Source organism: Fundulus heteroclitus, chromosome 11 (assembly GCF_011125445.2).
Source record: "Fundulus heteroclitus isolate FHET01 chromosome 11, MU-UCD_Fhet_4.1, whole genome shotgun sequence".
Taxonomy (NCBI): Eukaryota; Metazoa; Chordata; class Actinopteri; order Cyprinodontiformes; family Fundulidae; genus Fundulus; species Fundulus heteroclitus.
Window position 1 is genome coordinate 18,305,086 of NC_046371.1, and position 19,024 is coordinate 18,324,109.

The following is a 19,024-nucleotide window of genomic DNA, read 5'->3' on the forward strand; positions in this document are numbered from 1 at the left end:
GGGGGACTTATCTCGGTTGCCATGGAAACGCGGCACACTTGGAGCATGTAGCTGGAGACACAATAGACGCCCATATATGGCAGCGACTTCCTGCGAAATGGCCGGCTGTGCAGACAGAGCCGACTGACGCTGGCTTCCCGTCTAGAATCCTGAGTCAGACCATCCTGCCGAGTGGCCTTTGTAAAAAAAAGAAAAAAAAAAAAGGTCCCCTCCCCTCTGGCTTCACCTCTGGTTCTTAACATCGTCAGATGTTGTTGTGACGGTGTTGACAGTTTTGTATTTGATTTCCTGGAACATCAGTTGTTTGTGATAGGAGAGAGGCAGTGACAGCGGGAAAACAACTGATGGATCTGTTGTTTGACCCTCTCTGCTCCTCTTTTGTTTATTATTACCCCACCATCCCCCCCCCCCCCCCCTTCTCCCTCACTTTAAAAATACACCATGCTCACTTCCCTCCAGGACAATTTGTTCTCAAATGAAAAGAGTCTGCATCATCTGCTGCTATCCACTGTTCCTATGCAGCCGGTTCTGCTGCTGTTATGTGATCGCAACAAAAGACTCAGTGGGATCCGCACTAAGAACCGGTCTCAAAAACAAAATGCAGTTTTGCAATTTGAACAGTGATACGGCATCAGAAAGTTGCATTAAGCCTGAAAGGGCTGGATTCATAAAATTGGCATCGCTAAAGATTCAAATAAAGCCTTTAAATATCTGTTTTCGAAGTAGAAGTTTAGATAAATCAACCTTTTCCTAAACAGTCCATTTATTAATAAATAGTTTTTTTGACAAAACTGTCGATGCCCCAATAATTTGCTCTACTGACATTAATATTTTATACAACCTGTTTTCTGACTAACCTACTCACATTAACCCAAATGTTTTTTGTATCATAAAGGTTTAGAAACCTAAACACTAAGTTTGCATGTTTTTATGCTTGAACATCCTGTTAATTAATAAGCTCACGATGCCTGGGACTACAACAAGATTCCCTGGGCCTGTAGAGCATCACAGACCCTCCACTGTACTTAACAGTGTGCATGAGGTGCTTTACAATGTAATCCTTCTTTGTTTTAGGCCAAACCCAACTGGGGCGTTTGTTGCTGAAAAGCTCAGAGCGTTTTTCACACCTGTAGTTCATTTATTTAGTGTGAATCACTTGATGAGTCCGTTAATTTATGTTTTTTTTGTGTGTGGTTTGGTTTCTTTTCACATAGAGAAAACTCTAAAACCTGTGACTACAAACCACGTGAGGACGTTCAGTCTTTTCATTGGTCAGACATGTCCGGGGAGGGAAAACCAAATGTAAATACAGGAAGCAGATTCTGTCTTCTGTGCTAGTAGAGTCCAAATTTAATGATATTATTGGTGTGTTTCTGGGTATTATTTAAGACAAAATTGTCCTATACCATATGATTTTGAGAAGATGTCTTAAACGTTGCTTAGGACAATATGTTTTACAAAGAAGGTGCTTCCCCATAATTTATTAATTCGTTGACCTTTCCGCATCTTATAGTGCAACGCGAGCCTGGCTACAGGGAAGATGTTCGGATCAGGCTTGCAGCGCACACCTGGTACCTGTGTCGGATCAAAGTCGAATCACATTCACGCCTAAAATGAAAAACTCTAGAGTCCGTTTGGAACTGAGGAGACCACCTCCTCCAAACTGTCTCGGTGTGGTTGTTTTGGGCCGTCCCCTTATTCGATCACCGTGTTCACATCTACACAAACGAACCGGATCAGGGGAGGAAAATTAATCAGAGTTTGTCTTTAGCAGTTTAAACACCTAAGGTGTGAAAACCCCATGGTCTCGTCAGACTAAACAATGGAGATCCAGTTAAAGTCTCTGAAGCACTTGACAACTTTACATGTTGACGCTTGTTTGGCAAGAAATGAGTCCCTGCGTTGCATCGTATTTATACCCCAGGGAAACAGGAAGTGATAGACTAACAAGAAACGGTTTTAGACATAGAAGTTTACAGGAGTAATTTATAAATGTAAAGAAAAAATGCTTAAAGGGGCCTAGTCATGTACTATGACTTTACACATTTCTACACCAGAAGCTCACTCTGGTTGCATACAAAGGTTTTGCAATAGGGGGTTTTCAGCTGACGTCACGCTCACGTGACTACTCAGCGCGTCCGCCATATTGGGTGGCAGTCGTTTCGCACCGTTGACCTGCATTGTATGACGCCTTAGGCAGTATTGGAAGTGAACAATGGGGAAAACGTGTTTAATGGTTGGTTGCACGGCCCGTGGAGGTGGAGATCAACGCTCTTTCTATCGCCTACTAGCCGTAATAGTGAATCAGTGTAAAAAAACAAAACAGCTATCTGAACAACACCGTCACCTATGGCTGACACGGATATCCAGGTCCGATTTGGACGGTGTTAAGCTGGAATACGCCAGAGTCTGCGGTGCTCACTTTGTCACAGGTAATTAACTGTTAAGTATTTAAAACATGTAAGAAGAATATATTAATAATAGGGCTTGGGCGTCATGACTTATTACTTTCCGCGGCTGCCGTGTTGACTGCCTCCGCCGCCTCTACTGCCTATTACTACCGCATACTGTACTCCCTCTCTCAGCCGTGTTTTAATTTGATTAATTTCACCTTAACTTGATTTCAACCATGGTAAACCGTTGCTGTATTGTGGGCTGTAACAGCGCAACACATGATCGCCATGGGAAAAACATAGAAACGGATTAATTTTCCACCGCTTTCCTGCCTGGAGGCGCAACCACGGAGAACAACTGTTAGCGATAGCAAAGAGTCGTCGGCTCGCTTGGATCGCGGCTGTAAGTCGACCGAACATAACTTTCCACAGTATCCCGATGTCAATGAGAGTGTGTTCTAAACGTTTGAAACACATAGCAGCAAGTTAAAAGTACATTACATGCGCAAGTGGTTGTTAGCGCTAACGGTTAGCAGCTATTAAACTAGCATGTGCCAGAGCCCGTCTGAGCGCAGCTTACCTTTGAACGAGTTACTGTGTTCCCACTGTTTGCTGGCTTTATGATCTGCAGCTCCTACCGGCGCCAATATGGTAAATACAACTTAATTTTGCGCTGGTCATTGTTCTGCTTAAATAATTAAAGCCGCGAGCGGCGTCGATCGGCCCAGAGCCCGTCCGCCCTGCGGCGGGCGGTGCGCCTTTGCGCACCGCCCGCCGCCGGCCGCCAGCCACCGCAGAAGCATGCGACACATTTGCGTCGGATTGTTTACATTTTTACCATCTTATTAAAACTCACCCGTCCACGTATGATGGCGATTTCCTTGATGTACATAACCAGATGTGAACTGGTTGTGAGCCTTTAGACCCTTGTAAGCTCTCATTTCCTCAAGAGTGTGCAGAGGGTTTTCACCGAACACCAGGTAATGCACTATGTCGCCGTGCTCTACATTTGGCCAATCATCTGGATTACGGCTAAACAAGGCACCGTGGAGGGCATAGGGGTCCATATGGTCGATCACGGAACATTTCCTCAGATATACGTCCTTATCTGGTCGCTCTAGCGTGCTGGCGTACTTATCCATTCGCGATACGATAATACGTGTACGACAACTAGAGATAAGGAAGTGTGCCACCCAATATGGCGGACCGGAAGTTGGCCAGTGACGTCAGTGAAAACCCCCTATTATAGGACCCTGTTGAGTCCTATAATTGCCTACACATTATGTCTGTGATGGAGCAGAGCGTGTAAGCAAAGCCCAGTAGAGGCGCACAAATATAGAGATAAAGTAACCCTAATCCTGTAGTTCTGGTTGGTCTTCCACCCTGCCGAGCTGTCCCTTTACGGTGAAGCATTGCAGGATGGTCTGCTGGCTCTCACATTAGCTGCTTCAATTCTCGCCATCTTGCTTTCTGATAGTTATTGTCAAGCTCACATAGGACTAAGTAAACACTATCAAAACAAACACTTGGTGTAGATTGTTTTATTTGAAGAACAATATACTGTATGTGTTTGTTTTCTTTTTATGGGCAAAATATATGACTTGGCCTCTTTGAGTTACATTTTTGCAGGAATTGACAGCTATCGGTGATTGGTAAGAACGGTTATAATGTCTGACTACTACCCACAGTTATTTTTGCTGAAATTAAAAGCTGAATTTAAATGTGTGTGTATCTTAAGGCTTTATATATATATCTTCAGCGGGGATGCCGATAATTGGGGAGAATGCTGTAAATAGTTTCTAACAAAAATTGGCAAAGATTTCTTGAAATGTAGGTTCATATCCTAACGAGGAATACATTCTGATTTTGTTTTCAGGCTCCCATCTAGCACAAAGTTGTCTTATATCAGATTTCAAGGCAACACGTTGGCTAGCCAATCTTATACTGCTATCAAGACAACAGAAAATCAGTTTATAATGCTGGACCCTCATCATACATTAAGAAAAATCAAGATTTTTTTTTTTACTTCTAAACATACATATGATTGCTTAACATTAACTATGCAAAAAAGGAACATCTTTTTATGTGTTGTCGTTCTTCATCTATCATATCATCTATCAGAGTGCTTTTAAAACTACTTTTAAATACTGAAATTATGTCGTTAAAGATAAATCAGACCTAAAATGATTGAAAAAGTGTGACAAACCAATTGTGCAGTTAAAGGCATTAAACACAGATGTTGAGTGTGAATTATATCTGTCAGAGAGAGCATTTAGCACAATATCAAACACCACCTGGTTTCCCTCTGACTGCCCATGACTGTGTGAGTTTACAGCTATTATCTGGACACTGCTGTACAGTAGAAGTGTGTGGGTGGGTGTGGGGGGGGGGGGGGGAGACACAGTTTTTCACACACTCATACTAAGACCGTAAATCCAATCAGGAGGTGTTATTAAACTGAAAATTCAGAAAACTTGTCTGTTTTGCAGATGAAATGAAATTATTCATAGTAAATATTTAGCATTTAATCCCATCACCCAGTTGCAGCAACACAACAAATCTGTTTGTAACACTTGTGGACAAATACTGAGTTCTATCATTGCTACATTATTGGACAGTAGGAAAACAAGTACAGTCCAATGTAGCATAAGAATATATTTACTTTTCTTTATGTGTGAAAAAAGTTCAATGTATGGATTCAAAAGCAGTTTTGCTGATTGAAATTTTAAATGGCCAAAAGATAAGACGACAATCAGAGTGTGAATGTTACATTTTCTTTTAGCAAATAAATTCAGTCTTAATGTTTTTTTCTGTAAAAGTTAGTGAGTTTTTTTTCTTGAGGAGACTACTTTTAACATGCAGATTATAATTAATTCTGTATATTTAAATAAACACCACCCAATCAGTAATCTTCATAATTTTAGACGTGTTAAATTATCAGTAAGAACTGTCATCTGCTATTAGTAGGTGCTATTTTGCTGACAAATAGAGGTCAATGTTTTCTGTATGTAAAGCCGTAACATTTATTCACTAAAATCTGGAGTCCTCTTTTGACTTATTTTTATTGCATGTGTGCCTGCTGCATTACTATCGGATCCGTTTCATGTGGGTTTGGTTATCTGCTCTCCTTTAGCTCAGGGTCATGATGGCGCACCCAGCTCGGCAGCTCATAGGGGACATTTAGTATGAATTTACAACCCTGTTTTAATTAAGTGGATTGGAGTTTTGGATATTCTGACTAATAAACAGCATATGTTTTTGTTTTGTTTTCTTAAATCTCACTCAACCACGATCGGCTTGCAGTTATAGCAAGCTCCAGAGGGGAACCTCACATTCCTGTCCAGAGCAGCAATCCCCTGTCCATTCTGGGGCATTTATGCTTCCCTCAAAGGGTTCTCGGTCTGCCCCATGATCCTATCCCAGTGGGAGATGCCTGAAAAACCTCCAAAGGGAAGCATTTCGATCAGATCTCCAACCCGTCTTAGTTGACACCTTTCAATGTGGAGGAGCAGTGACTCTGCTGTGAGCTCCTAACCTTATCCCCGAGGCTGAGGCCAGCTGCCCTACAGATGAAGCTCGTTTCAGCCGCTTGTATCTGTGATCTTTCTTAGACTTTGTGTATTTGTTCATCCTTCAACGTGCCAGGCCTATCAATGACAATGTGAATAAATACCAGGAGGCCACAAAATTTTACTTTGTATTTTACTAGAGCCGAACTAGTAATAATGACATGGACCACTCAGAAATGTCCCATTCTAACCATCATGTCACTAAATTAAGTTGAGATAATTTCTCATCCCACAGATTATGCTCCTTAGATTGTAAAAAAACATTCAGTGTGTATGATGCTGTTACTATAAAGTTTGTATTTAGATCCATCTCAGTGACAGAAAAGGCCATTTAAAGTAATTATGTTTTTTCTGCTAATTTGGATCATAGTAAATAAAAAAAAAACAGACGTTCTTTGGATATTTTTGCTAAGAATATTACGGGGCATGACTTGCTTCTTGAAAAACACCCCTACTTCCATCCAGAAATGTATTATTAGTTTGTATTTTGCAACATCCTCTTCCCAAAAATTTCTAAAAGTAGCAGCATCTATTTTCCTTAACAATGGATGTGGAAAACATTTTCCTCTTCAAATCTCCCCCTTCTGACCAGTACCTGATGGCATCACAAGGGGGAAACTTCTGTAAGCTATCTACTTCTTATTCAGAGAGTGACGGACTGACGAGACTAAAAAACACTCAGGAACAGCCAAAAAAAAGTTTGGCCCAGTCAGGTTTGTCAAGCCCATCAACTTTATTAAGCTTTGGTTTTCATGTTTGTTTGTTTGTTTGTTTGTTTTTTATCTGTCCTAACATTTAATTTTTTTCCCCTGCAATATTTAAAGTTCCACCAAGCTTGGTTTTGTCTTCACACTTCTGTAGTAGAAATGAAATCCAGTTACGTTTCATGCTGTTCAACTCAACCAAAAGAGAGGAACCACTGGATTCCCAACGCCATCGCCAGGTGACTGCGGCTGGTGCTTTACTGGGGCAACGGCCTCATGACCAGGCCAAGTAGATGTTGCGCTAATACAGTATTTCCCGTCCATTGAGCTGAGACAGCGGATGCTCAAAAACCCACATCCAGGGACTCAGTCTTGTTTATTGACAGGGGACACGACCAGAACCGGGTAAAAAAAATAAAGGGTTTCTTTATCAAAGCTGTTTCCTGCCATGGTAGCTGCCAACGTTAAAGGCCTTCCTTCTTTTTTTATGTTTTCCCAAACCTTCCCCTACATTAAGTTAGAAATCCAAATTGTTTACAGACTGCTTTGCATTCAAAGCGTGATCAATGATTAACGTTAAGTTTTCATCATGTAATATTTTGAATGTTTATTTCATTTGAGGTATGTTTGTGTGTTTTGTTCCTCTTTCTTTATTAATCATTGATCCTGATTTTAATGGCGACTGACTCCAACGGTTATTCAGTTTCCGACTTATGCCCCCGTTTTGGGATTCTCAAGATAAGTTTGTATTTATTTACATTTTACATTTTGATTGTATCGGGATATGGCCAAAAAGAATTTGTAACTCAGCCAGATTTAGATCAAAAGAAATATTTCAGTTTTGCCAACACATTTCTTCTGACTGGAAGTAATGTAAATGCTTTGGAGTGGCTCGGCCAGATAACAGACTTGAAACCCCAAGAAAAGAGGGCTAAAAACTAGGGGTGACGGCAAGGAGACCTTTTAATCTCCGACTCGAAGCCCATCGTTTAAGATTTATCAAAGGAGACATCTTTAAAAAATGCCAGAAGTCATAAATCACATGGTTGCCAGGGTTTGAGTGCTGTATCAATAAAGGCTTTGCCATTGATTATTGAGAAGGGTAAAAATAACCTTCAACATGTAATTTCTTTCTTAAAATGTGAATAAAAACCTTTTTTTTAAAAAAAAAAACATGATACCCCATGCACATTTCCATAGTGTATTTTGAGGGATTCATGAATCATTTTCCTGTAGAAACACAAAAAAATGTGTTGAATGAATTAACTGCAAACCTTAATCTTCCAGGGTATGAACCATTTAACATAAGTGTAAATATAACTAAGAAGACTTGGTAGTTGCTGCACCAATTTCTCTGTGGTTGTTTTTGCAAACGGTTCAGGCACAACTTCACCAACTTCCAAGGTGCACGAAGAGGGTCAACGAACTGGTGGATAAAAAACTAAGGAGCAGACTTTATTAGCAGACCAACGCGTTTCGGCTTGTGGCCTGGTTAAAGGACACTCATAACTCCACCACCAAAGTTTACACCACTGCTGAGCCACGACCAAGACAACCAAAAGTTTGGTTCAAAGACACTAATTCAACCAAAGAAGAAAGCCATAAGCAGAAACACGTTGGTCTGTTAATGAAGGTCCTCATACTTCAAGTGTTGCTGAAGTTTTTATCTACCAGTCTGGGGTTGTGTTCAAAAGTAAGCTAACAATGTTAAAAAGCCTGTTGTGTTGACCTGTTAAAAATATGCTGGTGAAGATTCTCAGTCATCCAGGTCATGGTCATTCCAAAAAAAGGTAAAAAACAAAGCAACTGGACTTGTTTTCCGTAGTTGAAGACGTTTCGCTTCCTCTCCAGGAAGCTTTCTCAATTCAAAAAGTCTGGAGTAATGTGGAGTAACAAGCTTTATACAATTGGCAAACAAAGGCCTTGTAATGGCTTAGATAACATGCAAATTCAACCGAAACAGGACCACCCCTTAGTAATGGGCGGTCGTTAAAGACATTAAGCCAGCAGATTGTACCTGTTAAAAGTTGAGTGTTCACTGTTGCTTAACTCCGATGAACATTCACCCGGTTTCATCCCTGTGCATGGTTAGGTTACCAACGGATGTCAGCCTGATCTCTATTGCTTTGAAACTTGCATTTGATGTTAGAAAAAAACACATCAGAATTACCGCAGTCGTTTTTCTCTGGCTCCTTTATACACTGTTGAGGAAAAAGGACAAACTCAAACAGCATCTCTTTAGTTTCATTTTGTTTTTTCTTTCGGGATGTCCTTGTCTTTGTTTTTCTCCTGTTTCATGTTTTACAACGAGACTGTCATTTCTGGATAGCACTCTAAAGCAGTCAGACGATGTAACTTTGGAGTCAGTGTGTTTTATCTTTGTGTCTCGGTTTCGGCAAACACATTGTCCTTTCTACTTAGGTTTAAGAACAACAACAGCCTTCTAAGAAATAAGGCTGAATGCATTATCAGTTCCCAGCAGCATCAAACAACTTCTCAGTATGCAGCTCACAGCGGATTGGAATTTAATTCTCTTTTTCTTGTTCTTAGTGGAGCGCAACAAAGCAACCGTACATCCTGGTGAATCATTCTGAGCAGCCGCCGCATCATTTATAATTACAAAAAAAAAATGATAGAATTGGATGTTAATGTAAGGAAATGTTGTGCTTTATGTGCCAGTGGTTGTGAGTGGGCAAGCCTAACACTGTCACCGCTCGAGCTTCACTCTGCGATGATGCCACAACCCCAGCTGAGTGTGGATATACACACCGCCCCAAAAATAATGTGCGAAAACAATTTGCACTCAGACATAGTTCCTCTCCCCGTCTCACCATCTGTGCCTCCGTCGATGCCTCACGTCTGCTAAAAATCAACAGAGAAGTGCAGATGGTGTCATCAGTGAGCACTGCGCCGACACCTCTGCATCTCACCCCACTCTTTGCGTTGAAGCCCCTGGGGTGGGGTGACCCAAAAATAAGATCCAATATGTCTCCAGAGAACCCCCCCACAGCCCCGGCTGAGAAACTTTATGAACTGTGAATGTGCTATATCTGCAGCATCTGTTGTCATAAAATCTGTTTATGCAGGATAAAATACACAGAATGGGCATTAATGTGTACGTGTATGATACAGGCCATTCACCAAATGCTGGTAACCTGCATGTCACGGTGCTATTTTATTTGAGAAAGAGAAAACATTTCTCTCCAAATGCAACTGTGACATAACGACAATCAGGTACCGGTTGCTTTTATTTGTCGTTAAAGCTCTCGGTAATTATAGCTGTTATTTTTGGTTGCAGCTGATGCGATGCATTAAACATCATCACAGTACTGATCTCCCATCAAAATATGTGCGGCCTTTGCATGATAGGGTTCATGAGTGGATTATTTGGTTTCTCAAAACAACTTTTTTCCTCATCATCTTGTCAATACACAGTGCAAAGCGAAAGTATTTACTTATTTATTTGGTTTGTTTTCTGTATGGCTGCTAGAGACGTAAAACAGTAAGAGATCCAGATCTAAATGACTAATTAGCGCGAACCAAATACATGTTGTACTGTTCAGTCAATAATTGTAAACATAATTCATCTAACGTTTGAATACCTAACCTTAATCTGAAGGTCTGGTGGATGTGTGTACAGACCACAATGGTAGGAGTTCTTAGCTTTGATGCAGTTTTTTTTTATACATATATATTGATTCTAATTGATTGGTGCGTTACTCTTTGCTGCATATTTCCTGAAGCATCCCCTGGTCAACAAGTTCGTTTCCTTCAGCCTTCCTTAAACAGCTGGCTGTACAATCATTTTTCTTATTGGGTATCCGAAACCCTTCAGCTGACTCTTAATTTTCACTTCAGCTACATGTTAAAGCCTTAATTACACTAGAAATAATAGAGCTCGCTTCAGGCTGCTGAAAGCCTACTTTTAGCTGCATATCTTTTCTGTTTATTCTACACTCACTGGAATGCCTGTTTGTTTTTTTTCATCTCATGCTTTGTATAATCTCACCATAACACGTAGCAATTATCAGGACACATCAAATCGGAGACAAATTCTGTTGTTTTGGGTTTTTTTCCCCCTGTGGACATTATTATTAGCACAGGGTCAGTCTTGTAAACATGATGTAAAGATGGCAATTTTGACAAGTCAAGTTTTGGAAAACATTGCAATACTAAGCCTTTTTTGTGTGTAATTCTTTAGTTTAAGGGCCTTGTTTTTTTTCATCACTCTATCACCCACCATATCTATATAATTTGTTCAATCTCAAAAACGTTTACTTTAAGGCACATAACTATTTTTCTTAACTCTAAACACAATTTTGATGCCTTGATTTTACAAAACAAAAACAGAACAAATGGAGTTGAAATCATAAACTAATAAAGGGATTTTTATAGCCTGATTGCCCAAGGTTTGGGTTTCATCATCGGTAATGTTCACTGCTCATCCCAGCCTCCTTATTTAGCCATGTTGGCTTGCAAAGCCGCTCTGGTGTGTCTGCACAGCTAACAAAGAATAGATAAAATGTGTTCTGTGGCAATGAACATCTAGTTGTGTTCATCAAAACCAATTTTGATGAACACTTACCTTTTACTAATGTAAAAAAGAATAACAATTTGTTATGTAAGAACTGTTCCCACAAATGCTCTCAAATGTGTCTGAGTGCACATCATGCACGACCTAATGTAAAATTATCACGTAAGCCATTGTATTTGAATAGCCTGCTGAGGATTGTTGACTAAGCCACTGTCTCGTTTGTTATGCTAACTGCTCAGGCGATAAAATCAGGATGCCTCTGCAATCTCTAATAGTTTTAAGGCAGCATACAAGCAGGCAGCTTATGCCAGCAGACATTTATACTGGACGTTTGCAGCTGCAGGGTACAATCTGTAGGATATTCAGTTAAGGGCAACTTTTCCACTTGATGTATAAAATCTGATCCAAATGAGTAGTTTATTTAATATATTGTATCCCTAACATGTTCTAAAATAGCATCAATTATGGGTACGTTGCAATCAGATTGTGATTCTGCTTGTTAGCTGGTCAGATTTCTGAGGAACACGTTTATTTGGTGGTGCTTCTTGACGCACTGACACCAGCTGCAGTCTATGCCTCACAAAGGTCTTGAATGGGCTTTACCTCGCCATTCTCTCAAGGTTGCAGTTATCCCCATGTCTCATTCCTCTTTTGCTTCAGCAGTTTTTCCTTCCACTAAACTTCCCACTAATGTTTTTGAATACAGCACTCTGTGGATGGCAAGACTCTTTAGCCATAAAACAATATGTAGTTTTGACATGGCCATAAGATACGTTTTTAATATACATTTCATTTTGTTGTTGATCTAGTGCAATATCCATATGATCAAAGGAATGTGGGGGTTTTCATTAGCTGTAAGCCGTAATCATCAAAATTATAGGGAATAAGTGTTTTAAATATATTATTCTGTTTATGCTTTCATTTTTTTTACATTGAATTACTGAACTAAACCACATTTCATAATGCATCACATATGGATATATGAACCTTACTGCTCTCCACTAAGAATCCCACACATTCAGGGAGAATAGCCACTAACTGAACCAACATATTCAGTTCAATTCCTTTCTAAACGTTTAGGTAGGATTAATTATTATTATTATTAGCATAGTTAATGTCAGAGTTTTACATTGTCTGTCACATTTACTCTCTGCATATTCCCATAGATAATTTTATGACTAATTCATTTTTATTTTACTGGCTACTTCGTTGCACAAAACGGAGGTGTTGAGTAAGCCGCTGCTGCTTTTCGGGTGGGTTTTCAGGCCATTAATAGAACATTTCTTTATCAAGAAATATAGCTTTAAGAACACTCTGTCCTGAACCACCCCAGTCTCTGTTTGTTGCTATAAAACTAGTCCTTTTTGTCGGCTTCTGTTTTGCTTCCAGATTCAATAAAAACGTAATTTTCTTGGCAGCAATATAAAGCGAGCTCCGCCAAAAAATTACTATTCTGGATGTTTTTTTTTTTTCCTACCCTTCCTTCTCATCTCCCTGCTCTCTATCTCTCCCTCCGCTCCCTGTGCGCGTCAGAGTTTGCGCAAGCAGCCTCTCCGCCTCTCCGTGTAGTACAGTGCAGCTTCGTCTCCCATTCACACCAGTTTACTACCAGACGCGCACCCGGACCGAACGCGTTCAAAGAAAAAGGAAAAAAAAAAGGTGCTGCTCCTTTCCTTTCGCCGCTTTGGATTAACACTGTGCTTTTTCACCATGCTGGAAGTGGAAGGTAGGAGGCTCGATGGCGTTGCCATTTCAAGCCCGAGACGCATTTGTAAATATCTGGATCATATTTTATTTCCCCCGATCAACGCTGTGGATGTATGACCTTGACGAACAGCTTTACCCGAACGGCGATTTTCTCTCCCTTTTTTTGTTTGTTTGTGTTTGTTTTTTTTTGTACGACGGAAATCTGTGACTTTAATGTTTTAATGTCGTTTTATGGTTGAGAGGTGGGGTTCAGTGTGTGCGTAACACTGATGCTGAATTTCATCAATGAAAACGGCCAGGAACGACACCAAAAACTTATTAATCGGTTTAATTGATCCTTTGGTGCGTAAAAAGATTGGTTTATTTGAAGGTGAAGCCAGGTCCTTTTACTCTGGAGTAATTGACAAAGTTCTCTGATCTCAGCAGGGGAATGAGGTCTTGCTTCTGCATCCAGACTCTGAAGATGCATTTATTTATTTATTTATTTATTAGTTTCCATCCTGAGGCTCAGCGATGCGAGTGCAAGAAAGCATTACAGGAAAAGCTTGTGAACTGGCGGCTGCTGCATCAAGAGGGATTAACTCTGAAAATCTATGCCGTCTAGATTTAGGCTCTCGACTAATGGGGAAAAACTGGGTTCAGGGCAGAAAGGAAAAGTAGGGATTGGAGTAAAATACCTTGGAAGTGGCAAAAATTCATAAATCCTTTTGTTGGATTTTATGTTTTGTTTTCCTGCCTGAATACCTTCAGTTACCAGTTTTTAAGAAACAGATATATGTGTTCTCTCCAAAGTAGCCTGCATTTGCTACAAAACCAAACAAGTCTTTTCTAAATAGCTTTAAAGCCATTTTACTGCATGCCATTTTTTCACAAATAGATAAAAAAAATGTTTGGCTGATCCCAAACCAATCAGTGCATAACAATTTAGTCCGGGTTTGATACAAGCTATATGATCAGAAGTGTCCTTGCAATAAGGATGCCCCCAGGGGAGTGCCTCCTTCTGTCCCCAATGTTTGTGCCTCTCTCAATCAAAGGTGCTTTAAGTGTTGGAAACAAATGTTTCAAAGAAAGGTCATGCATGAAGTTTATTGCTTACAGAAAAGAAAGAAAAGGTTCCTAGTGGGGATGAGTTAAAATGGCTGGATTTTTCCATAGCAATTTGAACATTACTTACCTTTGTTTTAAACAATTTGCTCTCACTGTAGAATAGTATAGTTCACATTAAGTGCTTTCAAACTCTGAACTAAAGATGATAAAATGAGTCCTTAAATACAAACAAATAGGGTAGCACTAATATACACATTGGAAACATCTTGCTGATGTAAAAAATCAAAAGACACTCCAATATTTTTTTTTTATCAAACGACCAACACTGGCAGCATCAGATTAGTGTAACACACGGCCATTTATTTTTTTCCCCAGCCTCTTCTGTTCAGGTCCTGATAAAACTATCCAATGCTGGGGTCTGGTAATCTCTACTGCTGTGCATTAAAGATGCCAATAGATGCCTATTAATTGATGAAAGTGGTACTGATGTGTAGCTCTTTAGCTTGTTGCTGAAGCAGAAATCATGAATCAGATTGTGGCTTCAAGTAGAAATGTAATCGGTGTGCTATGTTATTGGCATCAAGACCGCCTCTGTATTAATCGTCAGAGGGGTCCTGATATCATAAAACACCAAATTTTCACAAATGTTAAATTTTGTTTTAAAGAGTTGCGTGGATGTTTGATTAGTCTGCATATTTAAATGCTAGAAGTAGTGGGGCTCAAATGCAGTCGAGACCCGCTAACAAACTGTGACATAAACTCTCGGTTTAGTGGTAATAAATAATTCCAAAGATTTGTTAATAGCTCTGGACTGAATTTTAGCGTCAGTTTCAAACTCTGAAATGTTTAGTCTGATCAAACCAGAACCTTGTTATAAAGTGTCCTTGAAACATAATTTGCGGTTTCTGAAAAATGTGCTTGTGAAACTCAAAAGGGAGAATTCAATGCTTAACATGACGAACCGACAAGCAAAGAAATAAGTAATTAATTTGATAGAGGTAACATGGCTCACTGCCCAGAGCGCAATTCTGACAGAGGGCGGCACAAGCATTTTTTTATTTTTATTTTTTTGCTACAATCTTTTTTTCATCATGTCAGTCTTCCCACTGTTAGCCCTAAGCTTTAGCATCCTATTTATAAGATCCACATCAGGTGTGTGTACAGTCTTGAATGCTGTAACTTGAAGCAAGAATAGCCCACCAAATTCCAAAAAAGTAAAAAACAAAGCAACTGGACTTGTTCTCCGTAGTTGAAGACGTAGTATAATGTTGGTACTCCACATTACTCCAGACTTTTTGAATTGAGGAAGCGAAACGTCTTCAACTACGGAAAACAAGTCCAGTTGCTTTGTTTTTTACTTTTTTTGGAATGACCACGACCTGGATGATTGAAAATCTTCACCAGCATTAAGCCCACCAAATATTCGGGTGAAATGTTAATTCATGTGATTTTCGTGTTTAATGAGATCAGGCCGCTGGGTTTTGTTTTGTGCTTGGTGCCGTGCTGCATCTGGATAAAAACAGACGGCCGAGGTCACGCGTGCAACGAACTGGCGGTCAAAAAAATAAGGACGATGTTTGCTTACCTCCAGCCATTAATGTAAACAGGGTTTGTGTCATGGCTAAAGAAAGATACCAAAATATAAAAAGAAGCAAAAGAAGCGTAAAATGGATTTTTGGTTTTTCCTTTTCATGCTCCCTCACTCCTCCTCCTACTCTGCCTCATTCATGTGCATGGATAAGCTGCAGGCGGAAGCGTGGGTTGCTATAAGTGTCCTGAAAAGCACCGGTCCAGTTCTAAAGGTGTTTTTTTTTTTTTTTCTCTAAGAGCCTTCCCCCTCTCATCTCCTCTCTGTTCTACTTTTCTCTTTTTTTTTTTTTTCCCCTCCAGTGAACGGGATGCCAGCCAGTCAGATGTCCACTCCTCATTCGGGAAAGTCTCCCAGCCCTTCCCCGACCAGCCCTGGAAGCCTCAGCAGACGCCGGGTAAGACCAGATTACATGAGGACACACACACACATACACACACATACACACACACACACGAGCTTTCACACACAAGGTTTCACACGCAAGCCCGTAGATTTTAGATTCCATTAACGCACTCCTTCTATGTTCTCAGGAAAAGGACAAAGGTGTGACTGAGCATAGGCCAACTACATCTTAGAGTCACTGTCAAATGAAGAAACCAGCACATCCCAACACCTTTAGCGTCTAAGATCAGGGTGGGGAGCGGAGCTTTGATCTCATCCAGTGCTGCTCTTGGGAAGCTCTGACGGCTTACGTTTTGGAGACGTGTTAATAGCTGGAGAAAAAAAATAAAAATAACCCACGTCCGTTGCATTAGCACATATGCTGATGCGTTGCTCTTTGTTCCTCACGGGGAGTTCTATCTGCAAGTGTTAGCGTCGCGTCGCCAGCACTCGCTTTTAGTCATCTCTGGTTTTATGAGTCAGCACTTGTCCCGCCGCATCGCATCTAAAAACGACACGGGCGGATATGTTGTGTCATTTTATTTATTTTTTTTGTATTTACACACCCGTGCAACGACTTTAGAAAAAAAAGGTTTTATACTAGCGAGGGTTCATTACTTCAAACTGTTTGTAAAGTTGTGTTGAAAATTAGTTTGAAACACTTTCAACGGTAAAGAGGAGATGAGATATGACAGCATCACGATCACAGTGCAACTTGTAGGGATGATGCAGAGAGCGAGCATGCAACTCAACTGGAAACGGTTTCGTTCTAAAACAGTCCTGGAATTCCTGTTTCCTGATTTCATGGGCCAGATATTATGAGCGTAAATTTGAATTTATTTATTTATTTTTGCACTACAGTGGTGTTAGTGAGTGTTTACTGTCTCCAGCAAGAGCAATCAGATAGATTTGTTATTTCATTTTTTTTTTAACCGCACAGCAACTCCTCAATGTATATGAACTTTAAGGATGCTCTTTGTTTGAATTGCCTCCCTGACTTCTTAACTTATAATCTAGCGCAGGTTACAGCCAGTATGCGTGACGCAAATTTTTCACAAGCAATGGGGCCGAAGGTGACTGCGGGTGTTTCCTTCGTGTCGTCAATTTGATGAAAAGGTTTCTAGACAAATGATGTAGCCGTGTTTGCCGCTGTGGTGTCTGTGGCTCAGGAGACTTTTGGATATATAAGATAAATACAATCTTGTTACAGTACTGATGGCTTTGCTTTACGTCCACAGCCTTTGTTGTCAGCACAGCTCACTAATTAAAAGTCAAAAATTCTTCCCCCTCATGGAGTCTTTCTTCAACGTACTGACATTGAAATGCTTTTCAGACTCTGCTGGGGCTAGCCGGTTAGATCCTTCCATCTTTGCACAGTTTTTTTTGGATCAACCAGTCACCGGATTGGACTTATTGGAGTTTATTCAGCTTATTTAATCAGTTTATTCAGCCTGATGTCTGGTGATGATGCGTAGGTTTGTCAGCTGCCTAGGGCTGCAAAAGAAAGAAGGGGTCAGAGAGATTTTATCACCAGGAAATGGGTTGACGCTGTTGTCTTAGCGCCGTGAGGCCTGAACTATCCAAAAGTTAGTTCACCCTACATGGTTGTTTTTTTTTCTTCTTCATCTGGCCGTGGTGTGGTTTGCAGTCATTTTTGTCAGCTGTCCATTCAGCACTCCCTTTTGAACGGGGGGTTTGCACGGTCGGCTCCGTTGCAAATATGTGGTCCGCCTTGGTGGTGATCTGACCGGGTATGGTCCAATATGGGATTACTCAGCATAAAAAAAGTGCAACCTAATCCAGGCACTTTTATTTTAAACAGAAAAGCCACAAATATACCATCCGTTTATAGAATAATGCACTATTTCGATTTTTTTTAATCATCATCCATGATACTGATACTTTTGACATTTTGATAAATACATTGAGCCTTACATGTTTATTACACTGAATCTTACTCTTTTTTTTTTACTCCGTTCTGCGATTTCTTGAGTAACTCTGGCAGCATAATAGGCTGATTAATGAGCGGGGCTATCTGCTCGGCTTGTAGCTTACTTACTGTAATAAAACAATAGGCGGTCCTCCCTTAGCTCCCATGCAATGACGGTTGGTGTTTTTCACATTCCATTTTTTTTCCCCCAACCGCTGTAATAAAAATTATTATAATTTCTATTAAATAAACCCAAGTTGCCACAACAGGATTGGGTCACCTTGACGTCTCACAGCTCTAACCCCTGGGCTTTAGTTATTTAACTGTGTATTCACGAGACACAAAGTGTGTTCATTTATCATGATTTGCTTTAAACGTTTCTCCAGATTGTTTAAGTAGACGTTTAGCCGTTCACATAGATAATTTATAGACGCTTAGATGAGAACTTAATGGAGATTCCTACCGATGTGTGCGGAACGCAAAGCGTAACAAAAAAAACTTGATAGGTTCAGTTTTGTGCAACATTTGATAAGCTATTCGATAAAACAAGTTGGATCTGTAGGTGGTCCGTTTTTTGCATGCGACACCGGGGGTCTGCAGGAACAGATCCGATTTAGGTTGCAGCTACTGAGAGCCGAGCAGCACAGCTCGTGTGTTCATCTGGAACGAGGTCGACATAAAAGAAACAGGCTGGCACGTGCGCACATCCCATTACCATACATTACCGAGCTGACGGAAAGAATTAACAGGGAGAGCTTTTCCCAATTTAGACAACTCCCACTATCACCCACAGGTGATATTCCACAGTTTCATTGGGAAGCAGTGCGGTTGTCACAGTAAAAGGTTAACTTTTATTTTGTGTAAATATTAGCACGTACATTATTAGCGTTTCTCTGACAGATGTTTTAAAAGGGACTTTTTTGAACATCTCCAACTTGCTCAAAAGAAGGATTTTCTTCTTCTTCATAACCGTAGACACGTACACACCAAAGTGAAACAAATAGTTTTAGAGTAAAACAGCACATAAGGTAATGTGTCGGTTCTTCGTCTGTCCTCGCAGGTTTGTGAAGACCACCGATTTATTTTTTTCAAGCAAACGGCTTATTCTGACATTTGACGGTGGGCTGAACTCACATAATGAGTAAACAAACCTAAAAACGCGTTTTCT

The 19,024-nt window shown here is 40.3% G+C and overlaps 1 protein-coding gene across 7 annotated transcripts in view; it reads left to right on the plus strand.

Annotated features, from left to right (window-relative positions):
- Positions 1–19,024, plus strand: part of dclk1a (doublecortin-like kinase 1a) — a 68,638-nt gene that overhangs the window by 31,841 nt on the left and 17,773 nt on the right. For 5 of the 7 annotated variants that reach the window (XM_036143021.1, XM_036143020.1, XM_036143022.1 and 2 more), the window contains exon 6: positions 15,845–15,939. In XM_036143021.1, the coding sequence (XP_035998914.1) occupies positions 15,845–15,939 (95 nt within the window). Of the gene's footprint in view, positions 1–12,734; positions 12,927–15,844; positions 15,940–19,024 lie in introns of those variants that run through there. The other 2 variants (XM_036143026.1, XM_036143025.1) reach the window with 2 other exon arrangements.